General features: G+C 42.1%; 1 protein-coding gene across 1 annotated transcript in view; it reads left to right on the forward strand.

Moving 5' to 3' along the window:
* The window catches only part of TRPM6 (transient receptor potential cation channel subfamily M member 6), a 318,859-nt gene that overhangs the window by 196,851 nt on the left and 103,986 nt on the right, over positions 1-18,022 (forward strand). The window contains exon 31 of the mRNA XM_073634261.1: positions 14,621-14,646. Coding sequence (XP_073490362.1) covers positions 14,621-14,646 — 26 coding nt within the window. The remainder of the gene's footprint in view (positions 1-14,620; positions 14,647-18,022) is intronic.

An 18,022-nucleotide genomic window follows, 5' to 3' on the forward strand; every position in this document is an offset into this window, starting at 1 on the left:
AAAACGATAAAAGATTTTCTATTTTTTACAAATAACTATCTGAAAAGTGTGGCGTGCATTTGTATTTAGCCCCCCTGAGTCAATACTTTGTAGAACCACCTTTTGCTGCAATTACAGCTGCGAGTCGTTTTGGGTATGTCTGTACCAGCTTGGCACACCTGACCTTTTTGCCCATTCTTCTTTGCAAAATAGCTCAAGCTCTGTCAGATTGGATAGAGAGCATCTGTAAACAGCAATTTTCAAGTCTCGCCACAGATTCTCAAATGTATTTAGGTCTGGACTTTGACAGAGCCATTCTAACACATGAATATGCTTTGAATGAAACCATTCCAGTGTAGCTCTGGTTGTATGTTTAGGATCATTGTGCTGCTGGAAGGTGAACCTCCGCCCCAGTCTCAAGTCTTTTGCAGACTCTAAGAGGTTTTCTTTTAAGATTGCCATGTATTTGGCTCCATTCATCTTCCCATCAACTCTGACCAGTAGGGATGAGCTGAACATCCCCCCCCCCCCGGTTCGGTTCGCACCAGAACCTGCGAACGGACCGAAAATTTGCACAAACTTTAGAACCCCATTGAAGTCTACGGGACTCAAACGTTCAAAATCAAAAGTGCTAATTTTAAAGGCTAATTTGCATGGTATTGTCCTAAAGGGTTTGGGGACCTGGGTCCTGACCAAGGGGACATGTATCAATGCAAAAAAAAGTTTTAAAAACGGCCTTTTTTCGGGAGCAGTGATTTTAACCACTTCCCGTCCGCCCTATAGCGGATTGACATCCGGGAAGTGGTTCCGTTATCCTGACTGGACGTCATATGATGTCCAGCAGGATAACATGCCGCCGCGTGCCCCAGGGGGCGCGCATTGCGGCAATCGGTGGAGCGGTGTGTCAGCCTGACAAATTGGGCCTTTGGTGGTGGTGCTGGTGCCACAACACTGTAAGTCCTCACAGTTACTCTTGGTGGGCGCAGAAACGGGCCCTGCTGTGAAATATTAGATCAAGAATTGTAATTACATGCCCCTGTTGAACAGGGTCAGAAAAATTGGGCCTTTGGTGGTGGTGGTGGTGGTGCTAGTGCCACAACACTGTAAGTCCTCACAGTTACTCTTGGTGGGCGCAGAAATGGGCCCTGCTGTGAAATATTAGATCAAGAATTGTAATTGCATGCACCTGTTGAACAGGGTCAGAAAAATTGGGCCTTTGGTGGTGGTGGTGGTGGTGCTAGTGCCACAACACTGTAAGTCCTCACAGTTACTCTTGGTGGGCGCAGGAATGGGCCCTGCTGTGAAATATTAGATCAAGAATTGTAATTACATGCACCTGTTGAACAAGGGTAGAAAAATTGGGCCTTTGGTGGTGGTGCTGGTGCCACAACACTGTAAGTCCTCACAGTTACTCTTGGTGGGCGCAGAAACGGGCCCTGCTGTGAAATATTAGATCAAGAATTGTAATTACATGTCCCTGTTGAACAGGGGCAGAAAAATCGGGCCTTAGGCACTGGTGCCACAACACTGCAACCCCTTACAGATACTCTAGTTGGAGCGCAGGAATGAGCCCTCCTGCAAAATATTGCACCAAAAATTGTAATTACACGCCCCTGTTAAACAGGGGCTGAAAAATTGGGCCCTAGGCACTGGTGCTGGTGCCACAACACTGCAACCCCTCACAAATACTCTAGTTGAGCGCAGCAACGAACCCTCCTTGCAAAATATTGCATCAAAAATTGTAATTACACACCCCTGTTAAACAGGGGCTGAAAAACTGGGCCTTAGCCACTGGTGGCGGCGCCCAGAACCAAAAACATTCTTACAAGCTATCAGCATGATCATTTAGGAGGAAGAGGATAGTCACACAGCATAACAGGATAGTCACTCAGCATAACAGGATAGTCACTCAGCATCAGCATAGGCAGTCTTGAAGGGATCTGACATTTTTTAAAAAATTATTCGGTTACATCAGCATCAGCATCAGGTGCTTGGTAGCTGGTGGTGATCAGTGGTGCAGAGCTGACAGAATCTCTGCCCCAGTGTGGCTCCTGTCCCCCAAGCACACCAGCTCAAGCACCGCATGGCATCTTTTTGCCTGCGTGCTTGCGTAGCCCCTTGAACGCCTACGGAGCACCGCTGGTTCCGAAGACAAATCAGTACAGGAAGAGGCCATGGAGGAAGAAGACGAGGGGGTGGAGGAGAGAGGTGTGGCAGAATCACCACTAGTAGAATTTTGGAGGCGTGGTGGCGGAACAACCTCCAACACTACTGCACCCTGTCCTGCTTCTTTCCCAGCTGCCAGAAGAGTCACCCAGTGCGCGGTGAAAGATAGGTGACATCCCTGTCCATGCCTGCTGGACCATGAGTCAGCGGTAATATGCACCGTACCGCTAACCGCCCTGTCCAGCGAGGCCAAAACATTGCCTTCCACATGCCGGTAGAGAGCCGGAATCCCCTTCCGTGAGAAAAAGTGGCGTTTGGGAACCTGCCACTGAGGAACCGCACATTCCACAAACTCACTGAAGGGGGCAGAGTCTACCAACTGAAAAGGCAGCAGTTGAAGTGCTAGCAATTTAGCCAAGCTAACATTCAACCACTGGGCATGTGGATGGCTGGGAGTGTACTTCTTTCGGCGGTGCAGCAGCTGGGGCAGGGAAATTTGCCTGGTACAATCTGACGTCGGTGTACCGATAGCAGATTGCCCCCAAGTACTTGGCTGTGACACACCTAATTCTACACCTTCATTCCTCTCAGTGCAGGTCTCAGAGAGGACTGAACGTATAGCGGGGTTGGAGATCCCAGCTGATGAGGAGAAAGGAGAGGTCCTCTTTGTTCTTTGGTGTGGGTCTTTTAGGTACACTTGCCAATGAACTGCATGGCAGATCGACATATGTCTGGTCAAGCATGTGGTGCCCAAGCAGGTGATGTTTTGGCCACGCGAGATACGCTTGAGACATATGTTGTAAATAGCAGTGGTGGGATCTGATGCACTCGTCTCAAAAAAGGCCCATACCAAAGAACTTTTGGAATAATGCGCAGAGACAGCTGCACCCTGCACATGCGGAGCTCTGCAGTGTGATGCAGTTGGTGTGCTGCCCTCAAGCTGGCCCCTGGAGAGCATCCTGCCTCGTTGGTGATGTGCCTCCTCCTTCTCTCTCCTATCAGGCACCCACGTGGAGTCAGTGATCTCATCATCCCCTCCCTCCTCATCACTGGAGCAAAGTTGGCAGTATGCTGCAGCTGGGGGAACACGACTGCCAGATTGCTGTCCTTCTTAGGTACCCCCTCTCTCTGGGCTCACGTTACTGCCTTCCTCTAGCTGTGTACCATCATGGGAGCCTTCAAAACGCTGGGCATCCTCCTGGAGCATGTACGCAACATTGTGGTCAAACAGTTTGGTGGATTCCTCAGGAGGACATGGTGGGGCTAGGGAAGGAGTGACTGATGCCATTGAGCCGAGGGAAGAGGCCGCTGCTTTGCCAGACAAAGTACCCTGAGCCTGGGTGAGAGAGGATGAGGAGGATGAGGACGGCTTGGTCATCCACTCTACCAAGTCTTCCTCATGTTGTGGCTTAACATGGCCAGCTGTCGACAAAAAGGACAAGCGTGTCCCACGGCTACGTGCTGATGAGGATGCACTGTCTCCACGACCAGTACTGTTGCTTCTAGACACAGAGCCTGCTTGCCCTCTTTTATTGGCTTGTGAATGTCTGCCTCTCCTTGTTGGCCTTCCATACTAATGGCCTGTAGCTGCACTAAGCTGGCCTGCAGTGAGATGTAGCTGCACAAAGCTGGGATGTATATATATACTAATACTGCAGCTAGTAGAATCAACTGCCTGCCTGTAGTATTATTAGTATGAGAACACCAGCAATTGTCTTCAGGTAGCTTTAGGTGCACACTGTGCAGAGGACACAGTACACTAATTGTAAATACTGTAGCTGCCTGCCTGTGGTATTAATATAGGATCAGAAAAACACCACCAATTTTCTTCAGGTAGCTTTAGGTGCACACTGTGCAGAGGACGCAGTACACTAACTGTAAATACTGTAGCTGCCTGCCTGTGGTATTAATATAGGATCAGAAAAACACCACCAATTTTATTCAGGTAGCTTTAGGTGCACACTGTGCAGAGGACACAGTACACTAACTGTAAATACTGTAGCTGCCTGCCTGTGGTATTAATAGGAGCAGAACAACAGCAATTGTCTTCAGGTAGCTTTAGGTGCACACTGTGCAGATGACGCAATACTCTAACTGTAAATACTGTCGCTGCCTGCCTGTGGTATTAATAGAAGCAGAACAACAGCAATTGTGTTCAGGTAGCTTTAGGTGCACACTGTGCAGAGGACACAGTGCACTAACTGTAAATACCAAAGCTGCCTGCCTGTGGTATTAATAGGATCAGAAGAACACCACCAATTTTATTCAGGTAGCTTTAGGTGCACACTGATGAAGCCACGTGACGCCACGCGTAGGGACAGGCACTGCCCACTGTCAGCAGTGTATGAGCTCGCTGCTCGTCTGGATACACTGTACCTTTCGTTTTTTACTGTGTGAGTACCCTGTATGCTGCTAATGTTGAATAAAGTCTGATACATGCTTGAAATACTACACTATATGGTATCTTCATCTCTCCAATTACTATGATGCTCTCCATGGATCTGAGGTCTGATAAATGACAGTCCATTACCTAGGACCCCCCTGCACAGGAGACACCACAAGCGCTGTCTGCTCTATGCTGTAACCTCAGTATAGTGAGGTAAGGGGCCATTATCTACCACTAGAGGATTGTTGCATGGAGGAGATCCTGCTGCACACTTCACATTCACCACTCTTCTGAACAAATGATTTTTAAACTCAGCTGCTGTCTACACGACTTAATTGACTGTTATCACTAAGGAAGCATTGAAGCTGTTTTTTGTTGCACTAAGTCACCTTTATTGGATTGTATTATTTTAAGTTTGAGCACCCCCTGTTGGCGCTGGACACTATATTGCATGATGCACAACTATGAAGATCACTTTGGACATTCAATGTAACATTGTATCATTTGGCAATTTTTGCTTTTATGTTATTGAGTTTTTAGCCATCTATTTATTTATATGAATCATGGTTCATTGAACTATAATAATTTCCGGGCCATTATCTACCACTAGAGGATTGTTGCATGGAGGAGATCCTGCTGCACACTTCACATTCACCACTCTTCTGAACAAATGATTTTTAAACTCAGCTGCTATCCACACGACTTAATTGTCTGTTATCACTAAGGAAGCATTAAAGCTGTTTATTGTTGCACTAAGTCACCTTTATTGGATTGTATTATTTTAAGTTTGAGCACCCCCTGTTGGCACTGGACACTATATTGCATGATGCACAACTATGAAGATCACTTTGGACATTCAATGTAACATTGTATCATTTGGCAATTTTTGCTTTTATGCTATTGAGTTTTTAGCCATCTATTTATTTATATGAATCATGGTTCATTGAACTATAATAATTTCCGGATATTAATTCACAGCACTTTGTACTGGCATTTAATGTCTCAGCGGCAATCACTATCTTATTGAAAAAAAAAATTTATTATTTTTTTTAATTTTATTGTAGATTTCACCATGGTTTTATTTTTATTTAAGCTGAGAGATACATATGTATAGTTTTTTTTGGTGGGCTCCCCCCTTTATTTATTATTATTTTTTTCTATTATGCACATACTGCCTGCACGTCCACATGCTATATTCCCCATGGTGGTTTAGATCACCACCCTATACCTCAGTAAAGACAAGAGTTGATACCCAGTACACCTAGATATTATAATTTATTGTAGGATTAGCGCAGCACCATCCCCATTTGTCAGTTGTTAGTCACACCAGGGTTTAAGGCTGGACCCCATTCGGTGCAAGCTGCTTTTCCCTATCTAAAACCACCTATAACACCACTGCTTGGTAGTGCAGAGGACACAGTACACTAACTGTAAATACTGTAGCTGCCTGCCTGTGGTATTAATAGGAGCAGAACAACAGCAATTGTCTTCAGGTACCTTTAGGTGCACACTGTGCAGAGGACGCACTACACTAACTTGTAAATACTGCAGCTGCCTGCAGTACTAATAGGATCAGAAGAACACCACCAATTTTCTTCAGGTAGCTTTAGGTGCACACTGTGCAGAGGACGCACTACACTAACTTGTAAATACTGCAGCTGCCTGCGGTACTAATAGGGTCAGAAGAACACCACCAATTTTCTTCAGGTAGCTTTAAGAGCACACTGTGCAGAGGACACACTACACTAACTTGTAAATACTACAGCTGCCTGCAGTGCTAATAGTATCAGAAGAACACCACCAATTTTCTTCAGTTAGCTTTAGGTGCACATTGTGCAGAGGACGCACTACACTAACTGTAAATACTGTAGCTAATAGAACTAATAGGATCAGAAGAACACCACCAATTTTCTTCAGGTAGCTGTAAATACTGTAAAAACACCTGCCTGCCTGTCAGTAGGAAGAGAATAACAGGAATGGATCTAGCTAAACTGAATACAGTATATATATATATATATATATATATATATATATATATATATATATACATATACAACACCTAGGATGTATATATATACACAATACACTGTGAGTGCAGCTAACTGACTCGCCTGCCTACTCTAACTTAAATCAAATGACACTGTCTCTCTATCTCTCTATCTCTCTCTCAATGCCTTGCTTTGGCCAATTATGGCTCTCTGTACAGACAGCGCTGTGATTGGCCAAGCATGCGGGTCATAGTGCATGCTTGGCCAATGATCAGCCAGCAATGCACAGCGATGCCACAGTGAATTATGGGCCGTGACACGCCACTCGAATTTGACGCGAAAGGCCCATATCATTCGTAATTCGTCGAACGGCCGAACATGCGATGTTCAAGTCGAACATGGGTTCGACTCGAACGCGAACCTCATCCCTACTGACCAGCTTCCCTGTCCTTGCTGAAGAAAAGCATCCCCACAACATGATGCTGCCACCACCATGTTTCACAGTGGGGATGGTGTGTTCAGGGTGATGTGCAGTGTTAGTTTTCTGTCAAACGTAGCATTTTGCTTTTAGGCCAAAAAGTTAAATTTTCTGACCAAAGCACCTTCTTCCACATGTTTGCTGTGTCCCCCACATGGCTTCTTGCAAACTGCAAACGGGACTTCTTATGGCTTTCTTTTAACAATGGCTTTCTTCTTACCACTCTTCCATAAAGGTCAAATTTGTGGAGTGTACGACTAATAGTTGTCCTGTGGATTCTCCCACCTGAACTGTGGATCTCTGCAGCTCCTCCAGAGTTACCATGGGCCTCTTGGCTATTTCTCTGATTAACGTAAAGGACAAGAAATTCTTAGCTACCAAAAGGAAAGAAAGGAAGACACAGTAAAATGGTTTCATTTGCTCAAAGGTTATGGCTTGTTCTCCCGGAATGGCAACAAATAAATTGCCTTCGCTTAGCAGACGGTGATTAAAAGACTATAACAGGACATTTCTGTTAAGTGCCAGAGCAGGTGAAACATTCAAGCTTGATTCCCTAAACTACAAACCTTGCTAAAAGGCATAAATTGGGATAAAATATTAGGAACAAAGAATACAGAGGAGAGATGGGTTTGTTTTAAGAGTATATTAAATAAGGGCATTAGCCAATGTATCACATTGGGTAATAAATTTAAAAGAGCGAACAAAAGTCCTGTATGGATTAATTCCAATGTGAAAATGCATATAAAAGCAAAGGAGAAGGCCTTCAAAAAATACAAGGTTGAGGGATCATCATCAGAATTCAGACTTTATAAAGAATGCAACAAGAAATGTAAGGGTGCAATTAGGGCAGCTAAGATAGAACATGAAAGACACATAGCGGAGGAGAGAAAAAAAAATTTCAAGAAATTCTTTAAGTATGTAAACAGTAAAAAAGGGAGGACAGACCATATTGGCCCCATAAAGAATGAGGAAGGGCATCTGGTTACAAAGGATGGGGAGATGGCGAAGGTATTGAATTTATTCTTCTCCTCAGTCTTCACGAGTTAATTGGGGGGCTTCAGTAACCAAAACTGCAGTGTTTATCCTCATGACACAACACAGGAAGCACCTCCATGGTTAACAGAGGACAGAATTAAAATGAGACTTGAGAAACTTAACATTAATAAATCACCGGGACCAGATGGCTTGCATCCGAGGGTACTTAGGGAACTCAGTCAAGTGATTGCCAGACCGTTGTTCCTAATTTTTACAGACAGCCTACTGACTGGAATGGTACCAGCTGATTGGAAAAAAGCCAATGTAGCACCAGTATTTAAAAAGAGCCCAAAATACATCCCTGTGAATTACAGATCAGTTAGCCTAACATTAATAGTATGTAAACTCTTGGAGGGGATGATAAGGGACTATATACAAGATTTTAGTAATGAGAACGGTATCATTAGCAGTAATCAGCATGGATTCATGAAGAATCGTTCTTGCCAAACCAATCTACTAACCTTCTATGAGGAGGTGAGTTGCCACCTAGATAAAGGAAGGCCCGTAGACGTGGTGTATCTGGATTTTGCAAAAGCCTTTGACACAGTTCCCCATAAACGTTTACTGTACAAAATAAGGTCCGTTGGCATCGACCATAGGGTGAGTACATGGATTGAAAACTGGCTACAAGGGCGAGTTCAGAGGGTGGTGATAAATGGGGAGTACTCGGAATGGTCAGGGGTGGGTAGTGGGGTTCCCCATGGTTCTGTGCTGGGACCAATCCTATTTAATTTGTTCATAAATGACCTGGAGGATGGGATAAACAGTTCAATCTCTGTATTTGCAGACAATACTAAGCTAATCAGGGCAATAACTTCTCCGCAGGATGTGGAAACCTTGCAAAAAGATCTGAACAAATTAATGGGGTGGGCAACTACATGGCAGATGAGGTTCAATGTAAAATGTAAAATAATGCATTTGGGTGGCAAAAATATGAATGCAATCTATACACTGGGAGAGAACCTCTGGGGGAATCTAGGATGGAAAAGGACCTGGGGGTCCTAGTAGATGATAGGCTCAGCAATGGCATGCAATGCCAAGCTGCTGCTAACAAAGCAAACAGAATATTGGCATTCATTAAAAAGGGGATCAACTCTAGAGATAAAACGATAATTCTCCCACTCTACAAGACTCTGGTCCGGCCGCACCTAAAGTATGCTCTTCAGTTCTGGGCACCAGTCCTCAGGAAGGATGTACTGGAAATGGAGCGAGTACAAAAAAGGGCAACAAAGCTAATAAAGGGTCTGGAGGATCTTAGTTACGAGGAAAGGTTGCGAGCACTGAACTTATTCTCTCTGGAGAAGAGACGCTTGAGAAGGGATATGATTTCAATATACAAATACCGTACTGGTGACCCTACAATAGAAATAAAACTTTTTCGCAGAAGAGAGTTTAACAAGACTCGTGGCCACTCATTAAAATTAGAAGAAAAGAGGTTTAACCTTAAACTACATAGAGGGTTCTTTACTGTAAGAGCGGCAAGGATGTGGAATTCCCTTGCACAGGCGATGGTCTCAGCGAGGAGCATCGATAGCTTCAAGAAACTATTAGGTAAGCACCTGAATGATCGCAACATACAGGGATATACAATGTAATACTGACACATAATCACACATAGGTTGGACTTGATGGACTTGTGTCTTTTTCAACCTCGTCTACTATGTAACTTTGTAACTATGATGTAGTAGAAGGAAAGAAGGGACAACAGGCTAAAATTGTGACAGGCCTAGAGTGCGCAGTAGTCAAAGGCAAATAAATGGCCCCCAGATTCCCACCTCTTTCCATAGTTACATAGTACGTGAGGTTGAAAAAAGACACAAGTCCATCAAGTCCAACCTATGTGTGTGATTATATGTCAGTATTACATTGTAAATCCCTGTATCCCTGTATGTCCCTGTATCATTCAGGTGCTTATCTAATAGTTTTTTGAAACTATCGATGCTCCCCGCTGACACCACCGCCTGTGGATGTGAATTCCACATCCTTGCTGCTCTTACAGTAAACCCTCTACACAGTCTAAGGTTAAACCTCTTTTCTTCTAATCTTAATGAGTGGCCACATGTCTTATTAAACTCCCTTCCACGGAAATGTTTTATCCCTATTGTGGGGTCACCAGTATGGTATTTGTGGATTGAAATCATATCCTCTCTCAAGTGTTTCTTCTCTAGGGAGAATAAGTTCAGTGCTCGTAACCTTTCTTCATAACTAATATCCTCCAGTCCCTTTATTAGCTTTGTTGCCGTTCTCTGTACCGGCTCCATTTTCAGTACATCCTTCCTGAGGACTGGTGCCCAGAATTGGACAGCATACTCCAGGTCAGGCCGGACCAGAGTCTTGTAGAGTGGGAGAATTATCACTTTATCTCTGGAGTTAATCCCGTTTCTAATGCATGCCAATATTCTGTTTGCTTTGTTAGCAGCAGCTTGGCATTGCATGTCATTGCTGAGCATATCATCTACTAGGACCCCCAAGTCCTTTTCCATCCTTGATTCCCCCAGAGCCCCCCCCCCCCCCCCCGTGAGTAGATTGCATTCATATTTTTGACATCCAAATGCATTATATTACATTTTTCCACATTAAACCTCATTTGCCATGTAGTTGCCCACCCCATCAATTTGTTCAGATCTTCTTGCAAGATTTCCACATCTTGCAGAGAAGTTATTGCCCTGCTTAGCTTAGTATCGTTAGCAAATACAGAGATTGAACTGTTTACCCCATCCTCCAAGTAGTTTATGAACAAATTAAATAGGATTGGTCTCAGCACAGAACTCTGGGGGACCCCACTTTCCACCCCGACCATTCCGAGTACTCCCCATTTATCACCACCCTCTTTACACGCCCTTGTAGCCAGTTTTCAATCCATGTACTCACCCTTTGGTCCATAAAAACAAACCTTACTTTGTACAGTAAATGTTTATGGGGAACTGTGTGAAATGCTTTTGCAAAATCCAGATACACCACATCTACGGGCCTTCCTTTATCTAGATGGCAGCTCACCTCCTCATAGAATGTTAATAGACTGGTTTGGCAAGAACGATTCTTTATGAATCCATGCTGATTACTGCTAATGATACCGTTTTCATTACTAAAATCTTGTATATAGTCCCTTATCCTCCCCTCCAAGAGCTTACATAATATTGATGTTAACTGGTCTGTAATTCCCATGGATGTATTTTGTTGCTACATTGGCTTTTCTCCAATCAGCTGGTACCATTGCAGTCAGTAGACTGTCAGTAAAACTTAGGAACAATGGTATGGCAATTACTTGACTGAATTCCCTAAGGACCCTTGGGTGCAAGCCATCTGGTCCCGGTGACTTATGAATGTTAAGTTTTCCAAGTCTATTTCTAATTCTGTCCTCTGTTAGCCATAAGGGTGCTTCCTCTGATGTATCATGAGGATAAACACTGCAGTTTTGGTTACTGAAGCCCCCCGATTCCCTCGTGAAGACTGAGGAGAAGAATAAATTCAATACCTTCTCCATCTCCCCATCCTTTGTAACCAGATTTTCTTCCTCATTCTTTATGGGGCCAATATGGTCTGTCCTCCATTTTTTACTGTTTAAATAGGTAAAGAATTTCTTGGGATTTTTTTTGCTCTCCTCCGCTATGTGTCTTTTGTGTTCTATCTTAGCCGCCTTAATTACACCCTTACATTTCTTGTTGCATTCATTGTAAAGTCTGAATGTTGATGATGATCCCTCAGCCTTGTAGTTTTTGAAGGCCTTCTCCTTTGCTTTTATATGCATTTTTACATTGGAGTGAAGCCATCCAGGACTTTTGTTCGCTCTTTTAAATTTATGTACCAGTGGGATGCACTGGCTAATGCCCTTATTTAATATGCTTTTAAAGCAAACCCATCTCTCCTCCGTGTTCTTTGTTCCTAAGATTTTATCCCAATTTATATATTCTAGCAAGGTTCGTAGTTTAGGGAAGTTTGTTCTTTTGAAATTCAATGTCTTTGTATTTCCCTTATGTTTCCTTTTTGTGTGATTTATACTGAAGCTATTTGACCTGTGATCGCTGTTTCCTAAATTTCCCCTTATTTCCACATCCGTGATCAGGTCTGTATTGTTGGTAATCAGAAGGTCTAGTAACGCTTTGTTTCTAGTTGGTGCGTCTACCATCTGACCCATGAAATTGTCCTGCAAGACATTTAGGAACTGGCGAGCCTTAGACGAATGCCCAGTTCCTTCTGCCCAGTCTATGTCTGGATAATTTAAATCCCCCATAATGATGACACCTCCCATTCTTGCTGCTAATCCAGATTGTGATAGGAGGTCCGTCTCCCCCTCCTCCCTCAGGTTAGGGCTCCTATAATATACTCCCAGTATTATTTTATCCTTAGTTTCATCCCTTTGGAGCTCTACCCATAAGGATTCCACCTCCTTCCTAGCTCCCTGAGTGATGTCATCTCTCACATTCATTTGTACATTATTCTTGATATACAGGCATACCCCTCCCCCCTTTTTACCCTCTCTATCCCTGCAATAAAGGGAATACCCTTGAATGGTTGCCAGCCAATCATGAGAGCTGTTGATCCAGGTCTCTGAAATTCCCACAAAATCTAAATCCTCCTCGTACAACAGTATCTCTAGTTCTCCCTCTAGAAGGTGTTGATGATATGCAAGAAGATCAGCAGACTAGGACTTTGCTGCTGCTTGCACAGAATAACAGGAATGTATAGATTCTCTCAGCACCTTACCACGCAAAAAGAGTATTGACCGTTGACTGCACTAATCAGCAAACTATGGAGGAAGATAGTCCATCATATGATTTCAAACTGGTAAAACAGGAAATATTTAAAGACAATGAGACTTTGATAGGAGTTTGCTGCGCTAACAGTAATAGTAAAGATGCTCCCCGCATTACAGTCTGCACTTGAGTCAGAAGTCATTTCAAATTTGGGGAGTACTACCACCAGATTGTAATAGCTACAGATGGCTTTAAGGACTTTCATGCTGAAAACATCCCATCCTTGTTTAGGAGTTTAGAAGAACTGATAGATTGCTTAAGCCTAGGTTCACACATATGCGATGTGGGAACCAGCGTGATTCCAGCGCCGGTTCCCGCATCGCATCTCTCCGGCAGGCAATTCACATTGCCCTCTACAAACCGCTGCGGGTGTCAATACAATGTTAATGACACATGACACCCCCCAGATCGGTTTACAGATCGCAGTGCGAACTGTGAACTCGCACGGGAATCAGATCGCATCCCATGCGATCCGATTCCAGTGCAGGGAAAAAAAAGTCCCTGCACTATTTTCCTGCGAATTCAATGTGAGTTCAGCCATACGACTGTATGGCTGAACTCGTATTGCACAGACATTGCATGCGATCGGCACCGCAGTGCAGGTGCAAATCACATGCGATGTCTGCGTTCCCACAAGTGTGGACCCGGGCTAAAGGACCGAAATAAGAGATAAAGTTTCAATGCAGGGAAAGTGCGGGTGCGAATCACATGCAATGTCTGTGATCGCACAAGTGTGCACCCGGGCTAAAGGACCGAAATAAGAGATAAAGTTTCACTGCAAGGGACTGCATTTAATAAACACCATGAAGTGTGCAGAGGGTTTAGATAAATTATTAGTATTTATGTATATAAAAGTACTAAAATAGAACCCTTTATATTGAATAATGACCCACCCTTTAACTGTACAGTGCATTATACAGCCAGAAGTGCTTGACTAGATTGCAGATCACTTAATTTAATTTGGCAATTACTGCAACAGTGATATGCATGCACAAATACATTCTGGTGCTGACAGTTATGCATGCTCTAAGTTTTCAGTAATGCATTCCTATGGGCAAAAATGCGTTGCAGCTGTGGCTCCCGGGTGCCACAACAACAGACACATTTTTCACTGTATATTTAAAGAGGACTAAAGGTCCACAAAGAAATCTTCAGGGAGGATCAACCGGTCAGTATAAAAACAGCTTTATTGAAAATATAAATTGGTTAAATAGAAAAAAAAATTTGATTTTAATTCTATGCTAAGTCTGAGGGTTTTTCTATTCCTATTTAACCAATTGATATTTTCAATAAAGCTATTCTTTTACTGATTGGTTGATCCTCCCTGAAGATTTCTTTGTGGACGCTTAGTCCTCTTTAAATATATACTTGTTTATGTCAAGAGGATCACGCCACCATCCATTCCCTGCATATTTACATGGCGGTGCTCAATATGGTATGGGGCAACGGCGTACGGGATACAGTTTTTGTAGCTGCTGACTTTTAACAAACACGAAATGATTGGAGTTCCTTTTTAAGCAAGTAGATCATATTTTTCCGAAGAGCTAAATTTTTTGTTACTTTCAACCACTTTAAGTACATCTACAAGGGTCCTTAGATAATATACTCTTGTAGATACTGTATTGTTCTTACCCCTTTGCATCGCCTCATTCTCCTCACTAGAGCTAGGTATTGCCACAAAAAACATACACAAATATAGCAAAGACATATACGATACCAGATGAGTTATTTCTGACCTAAAGTATGTTTAAAGCTTTGTTATTTTACAAAAAATTTTAAAATAGTGTTAATATGTCTTATAACAATAAAAAAATGTATTTTGTTTTCATTTCAGGTTCAGAAATTCCGATATAGTTAAAAGTAAGTGTCATTATAACCTATGAGTTTGAATGTGTTTTTTCTCACATAACACTAAAGTTTGCATTTTTTGAATGTGTTGTCACATCAACAGATACCTAACAAATACAGTCTGACATAAACAAAGGGTAACATTGCTGATTCCTCCTTCTGACAATGTTGCTGATCCCTCCTTCTGAAATGGAGGATGCAACAGCATGTTTTTTTTTTTTTTTTACATGCAGCAGTTTTGGGCTATACCAATTACACAGTAAAAGCATAATGAACTGTTTGGAAGATACTCACACACAGATAGGGAGTTTTACGACCATCACCTGTTGTTCCTATAGTTAAAGGGTAACTCCACTTTCGTGGGGGGAAAAATAGCAAATAAAGAAAAAATAATATAGTGCATACAATTGCGGCACAAATCATTCTGTAAATGAATGGTAAAAAAATTTACATTTCCTTTTCAATCTGCAGCCACTGTAATTTTCTGAGAATACATTGCAATATGGCTACATGGAGTTGTTCTGTACACAGAATGTGTACTGACCACCCCCAAAAACATAATTTCCTGCTTGTGTGATTGGCGCCCCAATTTTCCCAGAAGTCTGCCTAAGATACATGTCAGATTTCAGGTATCCCCTGCAACAAAAATGTCATTTTTTGGTGAGACTCTCCCAGTAGGAACACGTCTAAAGGGGTGCAGGCCCACCAGATTTCCTCATTAGTGCCCTACAGGTGCAGACCTGATAATTATGAAACCACTCCCATTAAAGCCACTTATCACTGAGGCTCAGAGGAACATACAGGGCATACTTCAGAATAACAAAAGGTAGGAATCTGCAACACAGGTTGTTATAATCCATGCAATGTACATAGATCACCCAGAGGGGAATGTTTTTTTCTCAACAAGAGTGGAGTTACTCTTTAACCATATTCATGTGCTGCTATTACCATTGTTTTCAGTTTTCAGCAGAACAAAAATTTCTGTTTCATGAATTCCCCATTAGAATAATTAATGATAAAAAGGCCACTAGTATATCCCTTGTAATATACAATATAATAGCGGTGGCAGGAGAATCCAGACTACAGTAAAACCTTTGAGAGCATAATTTGTTCCATAAACATGCTTGTAAGCCAAAGCACTCGTATAACAAAGCAAATTTCCCCATAAGAAATAATGGAAACTCAGATGATTTGTTCCACAACCATTTATTCATTAGTCCTTCAGTCTATAGCCTATATAAAAAAAATATAGCAATGTGACTTCAAGGCAACTTCCATTAAAGTCTATGAGCACAAGTCGGATATAAGTCGCCTTGAAGTAGTACAGGAACCTATTTTAAAGTCAGAGCGACTTTAGTAGTGCTCATTAGGACAGTTTTTATTGACTAAAATGGATTTCACATGTCACGCGACTTGGAGTCTCATAAGTCAGATCCCAAGTCGCGGCAGTGTGAAGCAAACCTACATGCTGTACCTTCAATAAATGTAACCATATTGCTACACTTAGAGGCACCTATCTTCTCTCTTTTATACTCAGTTGTGACGTGACGCTACTCGTATTGCAAGACCTTGCTTGTTTATCAAGTTAAAGTTTATAAAACATTTTTGCTCGTCTCCTAAAACACTCGCAGATCAAGTTACTCGCAGTCCAAGGTTTTACTGTATATGTAACAATGATGGCCATTTAAAGTGGTTGTTAAGCCACTATGTTAAGTTTATAAAATATGAATAAAAACCAAGCGCTAATGTGGACAGATATGTGTGATATAAATAAATTGTGCTTAAAAATATATATATACCAATATAGTTAGTGCTATGAAAAAATCAGTAAATTAAAGCTGCTATCAATATAGGGTGATCAGATAACCAAACAAATAGTACTAAGTATAAAATTGATGCGCTTTAAATAAATAGTGCACAATATGCTGCTGCGACTAAGCTTAAATCCAGGAATAAAAAATGCATACATGTGAATAAAATAAATTAATAATTATGGTGCTAATACATGTGTTAAAATTGCCAAAATAAATCTTCAAATTGGTGATGTGACGGTGAGTATAAATAAAATAATAATGACACTCTGAGTACAATGTCCAGGCAGAGATAAATAGTGGGAGAAAGTAAAAAAAAAAAAAAAAAAAACATTTTAAACAGTTCCTTCCCTTAATCCAGATTGATTGACTCACTGGGTTAGATCGTTTGTACCAGGATATTTAGTTTTTCTTGCATCCCACTTCAGCAATTACACTGCTGGTGATTCGGCTCTAAGGATAAAGGTTTTTAGATAGTACATAAGCAAAACAGGGACAAGAGATACACTCACACACTCCCGGTCTATTAGAAGCAAAATAAGCAGATTGCAGTCAGCCGCTGTGGACGAGGTTTCCCATAGAGAAACAGCTGCTGTTAACCTTCAGGTGTATTGCAGCACTGAACGTCCTAAGCTCCTCCCACGCGTTACATCACTGACACGTGACTTTTTCAAGGATACACTTGAAAAAGTCACGTGTCAGTGATGTAACGCGTGGGAGGAGCTTAGGACGTTCAGTGCTGCAATACACCTGAAGGTTAACAGCAGCTGTTTCTCTATGGGAAACCTCGTCCACAGCGGCTGACTGCAATCTGCTTATTTTGCTTCTAATAGACCGGGAGTGTGTGAGTGTATCTCTTGTCCCTGTTTTGCTTATGTACTATCTAAAAACCTTTATCCTGAGAGCCGAATCACCAGCAGTGTAATTGCTGAAGTGGGATGCAAGAAAAACTAAATATCCTGGTACAAACGATCTAACCCAGTGAGTCAATCAATCTGGATTAAGGGAAGGAACTGTTTAAAATTTTTTTTTTTTTTTTACTTTCTCCCACTATTTATCTCTGCCTGGACATTGTACTCAGAGTGTCATTATTATTTTATTTATACTCACCGTCACATCACCAATTTGAAGATTTATTTTGGCAATTTTAACACATGTATTAGCACCATAATTATTAATTTATTTTATTCACATGTATGCATTTTTTATTCCTGGATTTAAGCTTAGTCGCAGCAGCATATTGTGCACTATTTATTTAAAGCGCATCAATTTTATACTTAGTACTATGTTAAGTTTATACCATCCCCTCTGTTAGATAACAACATGTGTTCTGGTGCCTGTGCTTTATTTAAAAAAAAAGCAGATTTCCACCTGATTTCATATCGCCTTCTGGCACTCACGTGACTCCTCGGCTCTTCCTTCTCGCCGGGGAGCAAGGGGGAAGAAGAGGAGCGAGCTGAGGAGTCACATGAAAACAGAAATTGGCTTTTTTTAATAAAGCACAGACACTAGGACATATGTTCTTATCTAACAATGGGGATGGTATAAACCTAACATAGTTTTAGAGCAGTGGGGAG

Source organism: Aquarana catesbeiana, linkage group LG01, assembly GCF_042186555.1.
Source record: "Aquarana catesbeiana isolate 2022-GZ linkage group LG01, ASM4218655v1, whole genome shotgun sequence".
In the NCBI taxonomy this organism is placed as follows: Eukaryota; Metazoa; Chordata; class Amphibia; order Anura; family Ranidae; genus Aquarana; species Aquarana catesbeiana.